Genomic DNA, 13,240 nt, shown 5'->3' with positions numbered 1-13,240 from the left:
TCAAACACACAATAATAACATGGACTGAACCACCACTCACAACCACTAGCACTTTATATAGCCTCTGTAGAAATTATCCACATATCTCACTTATCTTAACTGCACTACTGTATAGCTCTGTGTAAATAATCATTCTGTACATACGATAATTTTTAACCCTACAACTGTTTACAACTTGCATAGTTCCCATTTCTGTATAGCTGTATATCTCAGATTTCTGTAAAGTTATTTATTTCATATTCTGTATAGTTTTTCATATTTATGTCCTGTTCATATCCTGTACATAGCTTGTACTCACTACAGCCTGTACATACTTATAGTTATAGAATATTCACATCATACTTCATACCGTGTACATTATAACATACCATAATAGACCCATTTCTGTAATATATTCACATATCTATATTATTGCTAATATATATTGTAATATATCTATATCACTAAAGCACTTCTGGATGGATGCAAACTGCATTTCGTTGCCCTGTACCTGTGCATGTGCAATGACAATAAAGTTGAATTCTATTCTATTCTATTCTTTCCAGCCAATCTCCCAGTTTAGTACCACCTGGTATCACACTATTCAGGTAAAACCTGTCAAAAGTAAACGTGCGTGTTTGCGTTAGGGTGGTTTACCTCGTAGTGATTGGGCCAGAAGGTGGACACAGCAAGCTCCACCCCCTTCCAGATGTGGTAGGAGGGGCCTGAGAAGTTAAAGACAGGAACTCCCAGAGGACTACTGTTCTCTGCAGGAAACATATACACCGTCATCATCTGAGAGCTCGGCCTACACTGACTAACCTGCGCCAGTGTTCCTGCGTACCTTTGATGTAGACGTTAAGCGTAGCGGGCACGGCACCCTCGCGCCCTCCAACCTGGTAAAACAGGAAACTGAGGCAGTGCGTGTCGTTTTCTCTGAGTGGCGGTAGTAGCAGCTGAGCGCGCTGACCACCATAGCGACCTGACGTGTTCACAAACAGGAAGGAGGAGCCTGCGGAGAGGAAGCAACACCTCATTATAAACAGCCAAGATAAAGTCCTTAAACAGTGACAGACTTCAAAATAAAAAGCATGTTTGTATAGAAATATGTCTTTTTATTTACTTTTAAAATCTTTGTGTATGTGAACAGCACATAAAAAACTGAATGAGTTAAATTTAAAATGGTTTGAATGCAAAACGGGTTAATAATGGTCAGATGGTCCGGTGGCGCCAGTGTCCGGCAGCCTCGCCTCTGTCAGTGCGCCCCAGGGTGGCTGTGGCTACAATGTAGCTGCCATCACCAGTGTGTGAATGTGTGTGTGAATGGCTGGATGACAGGTTGTGTAAAGCGCTTTGGGGTCCTTAGGGACTAGAAAAGCGCTATATAAATACAGGCCATTTACCAATAAACATGTTTATTAGCATATTAATACATATGATTAATAAACATGTTAATAAACATCAAACTTTCTCACAGTGAACATGTTGAGGATTAACACCCATCAAAATAAAGTCAGACTTTCAGCTCAATGTTTCTGATCATTTATTGGAGCGAATGCCAGACAGCACAGCCTTCAAAATAAAAGCATGTGTGAGGTCACAGGATGGAGAAAATGAAAAGGAGTGAAGACGGTGGGAAAGAGATGAAACAACAGGAAAGGTGAGTCTATTTGTCAGTATGTGACAAATAGGTGAAGTGAGAATAGTGAAGGACGGAAGTGACGGACAAGGTTCAAGGTTCTTTATTATTTGTCACATGCATAGTTATACAAGTATAACACACAGTGAAATGTAGCCTGACACGCTCCTCGACATGTGCAAAAATTGGGGGGGGGGGGGGGGGGGGGGGTGTAGAGGAAGAACATTATATATATATATATATATATATATATATATATATATATATATATATATATATATATATATATATATATATATATATATATATATATATATTTCGGTTCGGTACGCATATGTATCGAACAATACAACATTTGTAATTTCTTTTATCAATTTTCCTTCTGACGATGCTGTCTGTGTTGAGCGCTCAGTGAATCTGTGTTCGACTACTCCGCCTAGGCTGCACTGTCGAGCGCAGATCCACTGAGCGCTCAACACAGACAGCATCATCAGAAGGAAGAGCGCAGGGCAAGCTAGCGAGACAGAAGTTAAGCTCTACTTGCAACAGGCAAATTGAACCTCATTCAGATCTGGCGTTTGGAATTATTTTGGTTTTCATGTGACGTATGACCCTGAAGGTAAGCGAGTCATGGACTAAAGTAAAACAGTATGTTGGATGTGCCACGCAATGCTCAATTACATGGGTGGGAACTAGTGTGTTAGCGCAGTTAGCTTGTTAACGTGTTGGCCGTCTAGCCCCATGCACGGAGTGATCGGCGGTAGCTCGTTAACGGAGATTTGCCGTGTTGTGGCGTTAAGGTCATTTCAACGAGATTAACCTGAAAGCACTAGTGGGAACACAACGAATATGACTGCACATTTACGCCGACATCATCCTAGTGCAAAGACAAGTGGAAGCAGACAAAAAAAAGCAAGCATGCTACTAACTTTAGCCGAGTCATTTAGACAGCTGTTAGCACATGATTCTCCTTATGCTGCTGAGAATATAGCCCAGAAGAAGCGGATAGTATAGCTTTTATTTTGGAAAGAGCCATTTCTCTGTAATAAACTCTCTTTTCCAAAGATGAGTGATTCCTCAATCAGATACAGGGCTTGCAATATCGCTAGCCCGACGTCCTGGAGCTAGCGATTTTTTTCCAGTCGGGCTACCAAAATCTTTCTCTTCCCTGCCCGTCGGGCTATTGTAGGAAAAATATATGTCAATGCTTTTGCATTCTTTCAGAAATGTAGCTGGGTAATTATGTCATTGGCATCGGTGAGCCACTGTCAATATGTGACATATTGAAGTCGCGTTTGAATTTGCGCTTGTTTTTTTGCTTTCACTTTGCAATTGCGCGAACTGTGTATAGAGAGCGACAGCACTGATCTGTGAGTGATGATAATTTGTGCACCAATTCCTCTGACATCGTCTTATTAATCGTTAGCTTACTATGCAAACATGACAAGTGAAATCTCCCGCAGCTTAAACATGTGAGAGGTTGATCGCGCAGAGAATCGCTGAGCTTATGTGAGTGAGCGTGTAAAAGCATTTCAGTTCTGCTGAGCCAAATAAGACAGGTCAGGGTGAAGAAGTGACAGCCAAAGAAAAGCTTACCACAAAACGGAGAAGTTATGACAAATCAGACTATAAGAAAGTGCAGCTTTATGGTTTCATGGACAAAAGAATTTCTGTGGCTGCGATATGATGAGCTAAATAACCAGGGCTGCACATAAGTGGTCCGCAGGTGCGCATTCGCTGTCAAAATAAAAAACACGCACAAGGGTTAGGGTTAAATTTAAAAACTGTACTTTTGAGTTAAAATATATATTTATAATTTTAATAAATGACAAATTAAAAATGCATGAACATTTTTTTGTATCGAAAAAATATCGAACCGTGACACCAAAGTATCGAACCGAACCGAACCGTGAATTTTGTGTATCGTTGCACCCCTAATATATATATATATATATATATATATATATATATATATATATACATATATATATATATATATATATATATATACACATATAGTATATATATGTGTATATAAGACAGCACAGAGGCACTAATCATGGCAGCACAAGAACAAGCTCTGAGTACAAGATCCATAGAGGCTGGGGTCTATCACACCAGGCAAGACCCCAGGTGCAGGCTGTGTAAAGATGCCCCAGAGACAATCCAGCACATAACAGCAGGGTGCAAGATGCTGGCAGGCAAGGCATACATGGAACGCCATAACCAAGTGGCCGGCATAGTGTACAGGAACATCTGTGCCGAGTATAACCTGGAAGTCCCGAGGTCAAAATGGGAGATGCCCCCAAGGGTGGTGGAGAATGACCGAGCTAAGATCCTGTGGGACTTCCAGATACAGACGGACAAAATGGTGGTGGCTAACCAACCGGACATAGTGGTGGTAGACAAACAGAAGCAGACGGCCGTAGTGATCGATGTAGCGGTTCCGAATGACAGCAATATCAGGAAGAAGGAACACGAGAAGCTGGAGAAATACCAAGGGCTCAGAGAAGAGCTCGAGAGGATGTGGAGGGTGAAGGTAACGGTGGTCCCCGTGGTAATCGGAGCACTAGGTGCGGTGACTCCCAAGCTAGGCGAGTGGCTCCAGCAGATCCCGGGAATAACATCGGAGATCTCTGTCCAGAAGAGCGCAGTCCTGGGAACAGCTAAGATACTGCGCAGGACCCTCAAGCTCCCAGGCCTCTGGTAGAGGACCCGAGCTTGAAGGATAAACCGCCCGCAGGGGCGTGCTGGGTGTTTTTATACACTGGGTGAATGTGCAGTAGTAGCAGCAAGCAGGTGAATTCTGTACATTAATATGAATAGACATCTGACTATTTTACAGGATAGACAATATAAACATATTTAAAATTAAAGGAATTGAAATGTACATTGTGCCTTGGTTTAGTGTCTGGAAGAGTCCTGTCTCAGTCAGTTATAGATGATGTGAGAGGGCGGGTGTGTGTGTTTAGGGCACGGATGGCTTGGGGATAGAAGCTCCTCTTGAGTCTCTCTGTCCTTGCCCGGAAGATGCGGAACCTTCTACCAGATTGCAGAAGTTGGAACAGTTTGTTGCCAGGATGGGACGGGTCCTTCAGTATCTGTTCTGCTCTAGTCCGGCATCTCCTGGTGTAGGTGTCCTGAAGCGGGGGGAGAGCAATCCTGCAGCAGCGTTCTGCTGTACGGATCACTCTCTGGAGAGCTTTTTGGTCCTTCACACAGCTGTTCCCGAACCACGATGTCATGTTCTGTGTGAGGATGCTCTCCACAGCGCCTGTATAGAAAATCCTGAGGATCTTTGGAGAGACCCTGAACTTCCTCAGTTGTCGTAGGTGATACAGGCGCTGCCTAGCCTTTTTGGTCTGGACCTGAATGTGGGCAGCCCATGTCAGGTCTGAGGAGATGTGGACACCAAGATACTTGAAGGACTGCACCCTCTCCACTGGAGCTCCATTGATGATAATGGGCTTGTAGTCTCTGTGCTGACCCCTTCTGAAGTCCACGACCAGCTCCTTGGTCTTGCTGACGTTCAGCTGGAGGTGGTTGTCCTGGCACCACGATGCCAGATTCTTCACTTCATCCATGTAGGCCGCCTCATCGTTGTTGGAGATGGCACCCAACACCACTGTGTCGTCAGCAAACTTCACAATGGTGTTGGAGCCATGGATGGCCACACAGTCTGAAGTGTAGAGGGAGTAGAGCAGTGGCGAGAGGACACATCCCTGAGGACACAGGGATGCTTACCCTGAGGGTAAGCGACTCATGTTGTAACCAGGGGCGGATATAGAAGGGTGGCATGGGGTGGTAAGTGCCACCCTAAAATGATCCCTTGCCACCCCAAGTGCCACCCCAGTCTTGCATATGACAGTGTTGTTTATTAAAATAAGATAGCATTAACAGTTTGAGCGTAGTTACAGTCAACAGTGAATATAAATGCTAAAACTGAATATATTGCATAGTGTTCCCCCCCTGCACCATTAACAAATGGTTCAGCCCATAGGTGGACCGGCTTTTTTCTTGTTTTCAGTAGCAAGCGATGCTTATGATTGTGCCAGAGCACATTTTGAACAACACCATGGGAATTTCAGATTTCACACAGGCAGGTGGATGTTACACTGTGGAAATGGAAGGAAGGTGAGTGTTATTAACCCTCTGTGGTCCACGGACACGCTGCACCTCCAAATCACATGACTGATGTAAGCTGACACAGCAACAAGCCACGCTGAGTCTCTGTTTCAGCCAACATTGAAAGTTCGGACTTCAAAGTTTTTAAATTTTAATTACAGGCCAGTAAATCCAGAGTTAGGATAATATATATCAGCCACGCTTTTTTCTAAATACTGTCGTCACGTTTGTGTGTGTGTGTGTTTTAAGCGTTTTCTAAGGACAGCGTGAAAACAGTAAAGAAAGGAAAAAAGCCACCTCTTTCCTATCAGTGGAAAAATGCACCATGTCGACCAATTTTAAAAAAACAGTCCACATGTGGGATTTGGTTGTTTAGGAAGAGGGGAAAGTTTTGGGAGTGACGGTAACGACAGCGAGCGAGAGAGAGAGAGAGAGAGAGAGAGAGAGTTTAGATGTGGGAGATTTGTGACGTTTAGCGTGGCGTGTTTACTTAGTGTGTTGTGGTATCTTGTGTAGTTGTTCTGTTGTGTAGTCGTTTTGTTTAGTGTGTGAGTGAGGGCACTAATGAATGTCACAAATGCACATTTGCAACGTAAACACTGTCACTAAGTAGAAAACCAGCGGAGTGATACACCTGCTGTTGTCGGGCCTGCAGGTTTGTCCCTGTGCTCTTCTGTCTTTTGGTGGACAAACTTGTTTTTTACTGGCACACATCATTTGTGGGGCATCTTATTGCAACACCTGATTGTTCTCTCATTTTAGTTTTAGTAATATTTTTAAATGATTTTAGAAAATGAAAAAAAAAAAAAACGGTGTATTGGCTGCATTTTTAGATAAATAGTTGTTTATGTTTACAAAATGTACATTTTATATTTGCATTTCAAGTTATAAAAATTTACTCAACATGTCTGTGGTTTTTGTTTACAGTAATAAATACTGCTAAGATTTTAGGTTCTTTGTGTGATTTCAGATCAGTAATACTAATGCAGTATGTCAGTGAAAAAACAACTAAATTCAGTTGAGCTGAAAAGATACCAAACAAGGCAACGGGGAAAAAAAATAAAATGAAACAATCTGAGGGTGAAATACAAACGTAAACTCAAAACGAGTCAAAAATGTCCGGTTGTATTTCAGACCTCAGTGGGTTAATGCAACAAATCATGAAAAATTAGGTTTAAATTTTTGCTCATGACAGTGCAGATTTCTGACATTTTGTGTAATGTTAATGTAATTTTGTAATTTTTTTTCTATTTAAGCTGTAACAATGTGATTGTTTTCTAACAAAAACAGTGTGAAACTTAAGTTAGACTTGTGTTTGTAAATGAAACGCCTGTTGTTGTGTAGCTTTCTGGATTTTATACTTATTGGGCTACATATTTATTTATTATACAGGCTATACAGTACATACCATCACCATGTTTTATGTAACTATAGTATGTAATTATGTGGGCTACAGACAATAATTAAGTTATAGACTATATTTATATGAAAAACGTGTATACTTACTGCATTTGAATCATTTTAACCATGTGTAACCACCTGCGTATGTTTGGGAAAAAAAAAAGGCTTTGATTTTGCCACCCCATTTGATTTCTTTGCCACCCTCATGCCACCCTAAGAAAATTAATCTAGATCCGCCCCTGGTTGTAACTGACGTCAGACGCCGGAGATTTTGGCGGAAAATTAAAGCGAATGGTAGTTTAGAATTGAACAAAGTTTCTTTAAGCTTCAGTATTACCAAATATACTAATCAATTGTCATATAACTAACAACATCTGTCCTATCATCTCTAACACCCTGGAGGACAACGGGGAGAGTTTAGACGCTCTCCAAGATTACATGCCGGAGGACACCGTAAAGAACATCGCCTTCGATAGAGTGCATCAGCTCTGTTCTAGGATGCCTTCTGGACCCAGTGGAGGTGGTGAGTGACAGGAGAACGGCGGCTAAGCTGTCATCCCTGATGGACAACATCTCCCACCCCATGCAGCAGACTGTGACAGCACTGAGCAGCTCCTTCAGTGGGAGACTGCGGCACCCACGGTGTGGGACGGAGAGATTTCGCAGGTCTTTCCTCCCCACTGCTGTCAGACTCCACAACAAAGACTTTAACTGAACAAACACACACATCCATACATATGCAATAATACTAAGTGCAATAATCCTTTCTGTCATCGTTGTATTTTTACTCAGTTGTATATAGTATTTGTATTCTATTTTTATCTTATTGTATATAAATTTTATTTTATTCTACTGTATATAGTATTTTATTTTATTCTATTCTGTACAGCTGTGTACTGTATTTATTCTTATTGTATTCTAATTTTTGCCTCATAACTTTTGCACTGTCCACTTCCTGCTGTGACAAAACAAATTTCCCACGTGTGGGACTAATAAAGGTTATCTTATCTTATCTTATCTTATCGCTTGGGGGACGTGAGGTCGCCGGCCAGGAGACCACGTCCTATTGTGGCCAAATTCGGCCACTTCAAACAAAAGGAACAGGTGAAAAGCCACGGCAGGAAATTAAAAGGAATCGACTTCAGCGTGAACGACCAGTTCCCCTGGAACGACACAGGGTCCTCTTCCCAATCCGACGCGGCCTCATCCAGAAGGGCTCCCGCGCTGTCATCGCTGTGGACCGGCTGTACGTGGACGGACAGCTTCACTGCGACCCCAACATCACTCGGTGGCTGTATTAACCTCACACCAGATAAGAATCCGCTACACCCTTTCCCTATCCACTCACGCTAACTTGTATTAACATCTGTTTAACTTACCGGTATCAAATCGCATCTTAAGTGTGATATGATCGCAGAATTAACACCAATGGTTCATCAATGGTTTGATTGAAATGTTTCTGGGGTTTTTTTTTCCTTCTAATTTTTTTTCTCTCTTTTTCCCCCTCTTCTTTTTATGCTGCTCACCCTTGTCCTTGGTTTCTTTCTTTTTTACTTTCTTTCACTGCTTCGATCACCTGCTTCCAGACTCATCCACAAACAACATCCTTTATTTCGACATTATACGCACAGCACGATCACGCACAATCACGCGCTCAACGGCAGCACATTTACATCAGTCAGACAGCGCACACAGACCTACAGGATACACACACTTAAGCCAAGCGTACTCATATTAGTAAATATGCACACACATAGTCAGACTCAGGGAGCATCTCGCCACACATTTTTTCTCTCTCTCCTTCTCTTTATTTATGAACAAGTGATGTATTCTTTCCACCTGTCTAAGCGACACACACAGCGTACATCCCTAGTTATACACACACATCTATGGGTGCACTGAGGTTCATTACATGGAATATAAATGGAGCTGGCTCCAGAGAAAAGAGGTTAAAAATATTTAACCAACTCAAAAAACTACAGGCAGATGTTGTCCTTTTACAAGAGACCCACAGACCTCTTAGAGGTTCGAATGAACTTAAAACACCTGAGTTTCCCAATGTGTTCTCAGCTTGTTATAATTCTAGACAAAGGGGAGCAGCAATTTTAATACATAAAAATATTAATTTCACAGTACTCGATACAGTTATAGATCCAGAGGGCAGATTCTTAATCATTAAACTATCTATACTTGATAAAAAGCTATGTATTGCAAGTATATATGGTCCAAATGTTGATGATCCCTCATTCTTTCACGGTTTTTTCAGTGCACTCTCTGAACACTTAGATGGCACACTTGTTCTTGGAGGCAACCTCAACCTTGGACTAAATGAAGACATGGATAGGCTCCATACAGCAGGAACTCAGCGTAATTGGCAGTCCACAAATATAATCAAACAGTATATGAGCGACTTTGGTCTTTGCGATGCATGGCGCTCCCTTCACCCCAGTCAAGATGGCGCCGAGTATGGCAGCCTTGTCGCGAGCTCCCCCAAGCAACAGCTTTTTTCTGTGTTTAATTTTACTTTTCCTTCATTTTTTCGCGAGTAGCACATGTCTCCTTGTGTACGACCGACAAACCTTACTGGACATAAAAGACCGACTTTCTTATAACTTTCCGGAGTTCAAGTTTTGCAACACGGACGCTCCGTTCGCAGACCCCCCATTCATCTCACCTGAGACGCCTTTGTTCTCTGGCCCTGGAGGCCGCAAACGCCGACGCAGAGGGAGAAGATCTGGCGTTCTGGTTCGACTGAGACGGCGCACTAACAGACCACCGTTACCCAGTTTATTACTGGCTAATGTGCCGTCTCTGGAGAACAAGCTGTGCGAGCTTCGGGCACGGATCTCATTCCAGCGAGAGATGCGGGACTGCTGCGTGATCTGCCTCACAGAAACCTGGCTATCGGACAAGGTACCGGACTCCGCAATACAACTACCGGGGTTCTCCGTGCATCGCGCGGACAGGTCACAGGATCTTACTGGGAAAAGCAGAGGCGGTGGTGTGTGTTTCATGATCAACAACAGCTGGTGTGATTATGCAAACGTGCACCCGGTCAAATCCTTCTGCTCACCGGACCTGGAGTACCTGATGATTAAGTGCCGGCCATTCTGGCTACCGAGGGAATTTACAGCAGTGATTATTACGGCTGTTTACATTCCCCCACAAGCCGACACTGACCGTGCACTCAGGGAACTGTACAGTGCGATCAGCAGCGAGGAAACCGCACACCCAGAGGCAGCGTTTATCACAGCCGGAGACTTTAATAAGGGAAACCTGAAGAAAGTCTCACCCAAACTCCACCAACACATCCACTTTAACACTCGTGGAGACCGGCTACTTGACCACTGCTACACCTCTTTCCAGGATGCGTACAAAGCCCTCCCCCGCGCCCCATTCGGCCAATCAGATCACCGCTCCATCCTGCTCCTGCCCGCCTACAGGCAGAAGCTGAAACAGGAAGCTCCAACCCGGAGGGCGGTGCACTGTTGGACGGACCAATCGGAGTCTGCGCTGCGGGACTGTTTTGATCACGCGGACTGGGAAATGTTTCACGTGGCTGCTAGGGACATTGATGAATACACAGACTCAGTCTGTGGATTTATCAGGAAATGTGTGGAAGATGTCGTCCCATCCAGAACAGTTAAATCCTTCCCAAATCAAAAACCCTGGATTAACGGAGATGTTCGCGCGGCACGGAACACCGCCTTTGCCTCCGCGAACACATCGGACTACAAACACGCACATTACCAACTCCGGAAGACGATCAAAGCAGCCAAACGTGAGTACAGGGACAGGGTGGAGCAACAGTTTGACAACCCTCGGAGTATGTGGCAGGGACTAAACACGATCACAGACTTTAGAGGGAAAACCAGCACACCGCAGACCACGGCCTCTCTGTGTGAGGATCTAAACGTATTCTACGCTAGATTCGACACAGCGAACACCACGAGACCGGACAGTGTGCGCACCGCGGATGACGTCAGTGCGCACACTGTGTCTGAGGAGGATGTGCGGAAGTGCTTCAGGAAGGTGAACGCACGCAAAGCTACTGGTCTGGACGGGATTCCCGGCCGCGTCCTCAAGTCATGCGCGGCTCAGCTGGCTGGAGTGTTCACGCACATCTTCAACCTTTCCCTCTCTCTGTCTGTAGTCCCAGCCTGCTTCAAAATGGCCACCGTCGTCCCTGTACCCAAATCCTCCACCATCTCCTCATTGAACCACTGGCGACCTGTAGCCCTGACCCCCATCGTGAGCAAATGCGTCGAGAAGCTGGTCAGGGACTTCATCTGCTCTGCACTACCCGACTCACTGGACCCTCTACAGTTCGCATACCGCCACAACAGGTCCACTGATGATGCCATAGCCCTGACACTACATACTGCCCTGTCACACCTGGAGAAGAGAGACACGTATGTGAGGATGCTGTTTGTAGATTACAGCTCAGCATTCAATACCATCGTTCCCTCAAAGCTGGACAGGAAACTGCAGGATCTAGGACTGAGCAGCTCCCTCTGCAGCTGGATCCTTAGCTTCCTGTCTGACAGACGCCAGGTGGTCAGACTGGGCAGCATCACCTCATCCCCCATCACACTGAACACTGGTGCTCCACAGGGGTGTGTACTGAGCCCTCTCCTGTACTCACTCTACACCTACGACTGCACGGCCACTAACAGCTCCAACATCATTGTGAAGTTTGCGGACGACACTACAGTGGTGGGTCTTATCACCAACGGTGATGAGACGGCTTACAGGGAGGAGGTCAGCGCCCTGACCCACTGGTGTCAAGACAACCATCTCACCCTCAACGTCGCAAAGACAAAGGAGTTGATAGTGGACTTCCGGAGGTGCAGAGAAGTACACACCCCCATCACCATCAACGGCGCTGCTGTGGAGAGAGTGAGCAGCTTCCGGTTCCTTGGTGTACATCTGGCTGAGGATCTTACGTGGTCAGTACACACAAACAAAACAGTGAAGAAGGCGCAGCAGCGCCTCTTCTTTCTCAGGAGACTGAAAAGATTCGGCATGAGCCCCCGCATCCTCAGGACCTTCTATCACTGTGCCATTGAGAGCATCCTCACTGGATGCATCACCACCTGGTATGGCAACAGCACCGCCTACAACTGCAAAGCTCTCCAGCGAGTAGTGCGGTGCTCTGAACGGATAATTGGAGGTGAGCTTCCCTCCCTCCAAGACATCTACAGGAAGCGGTGCCTGAGGAAAGCGGGGAGGATCATCAAGGACTCCAGTCACCCCAGCCATAAACTGTTCAGACTACTTCCATCAGGAAGGAGGTTCTGCAGCATCCGGTCCCGTACCAGCAGACTGAGAGACAGCTTCTTCCACCAGGCCATCAGACTGCTGAACACGTCATAGACACCTCAGCTTCACTACTGGAACTTTAACATTATGCACTCCATACTGTACAGTAATGCCACTGTTTTGCACATGTCTCACTCTGTATATTTTTATATATTTAATTTATTGTTTACTCTATTTAATTTGTAAAATATGTGTACACACACACACACACACGTAGACAAATATTTAGTATACACATCCAGAAATGCATATACTATTATATATTGTACATATATTTATTAGTTTCAGATGTAGCCATTCTTGTATTTTGCTTGTTTACATTATTGTATTTTGCACAACTCTGTTGCTTGTGAAGCTCGCACACAAGAATTTCACTCACATATGCTGTACCAATGTTCCTGCACATGTGATGTGACAATAAAAGTGATTTGATTTGATTTGATTTGACCCCACCAGTAAGGAATATACTTTTTTCTCACATGTCCATCACTCCTACTCTTGTCTGGATTATTTTTTGGTCAGCAGCTCACTGCTGAGTGACATCTCACACACTGAGATTCACCCTATAGCTGTCAGCAATCATGCTCCTGTAGCTTTAACACTAATGCACAAGAATAATACTACACCATGTAACAACTGGAGATTTAATACATCACTGCTTAAAGATGAAGACTTTATTAAATATTTTAAAAAAGAGTGGACTTCATATTTAGACTATAATGACACTCCCGGAACATCAGCTTCTGTTTTATGGGAAGCAGGGAAAACTGTGAT

At 44.3% G+C, this 13,240-nt stretch overlaps 1 protein-coding gene across 9 annotated transcripts in view; it reads right to left on the bottom strand.

Moving 5' to 3' along the window:
* Window positions 1-13,240, bottom strand: part of LOC308386160 (receptor-type tyrosine-protein phosphatase mu-like) — a 222,655-nt gene that overhangs the window by 156,523 nt on the left and 52,892 nt on the right. For all 9 annotated transcript variants that reach the window (XM_080865487.1, XM_080865488.1, XM_080865490.1 and 6 more), the window contains exons 3-4: window positions 824-991; window positions 637-746 (exon numbers count right to left, since the gene is read on the bottom strand). In XM_080865487.1, the coding sequence (XP_080721613.1) occupies window positions 637-746; window positions 824-991 (278 nt within the window). The remainder of the gene's footprint in view (window positions 1-636; window positions 747-823; window positions 992-13,240) is intronic.

The sequence above is a fragment of the Rhamphochromis sp. 'chilingali' genome (genome assembly GCF_963969265.1).
Source record: "Rhamphochromis sp. 'chilingali' genome assembly, chromosome: 18".
In the NCBI taxonomy this organism is placed as follows: Eukaryota; Metazoa; Chordata; class Actinopteri; order Cichliformes; family Cichlidae; genus Rhamphochromis; species Rhamphochromis sp. 'chilingali'.
This window is presented reverse-complemented; position numbering and strand designations above follow the sequence as displayed.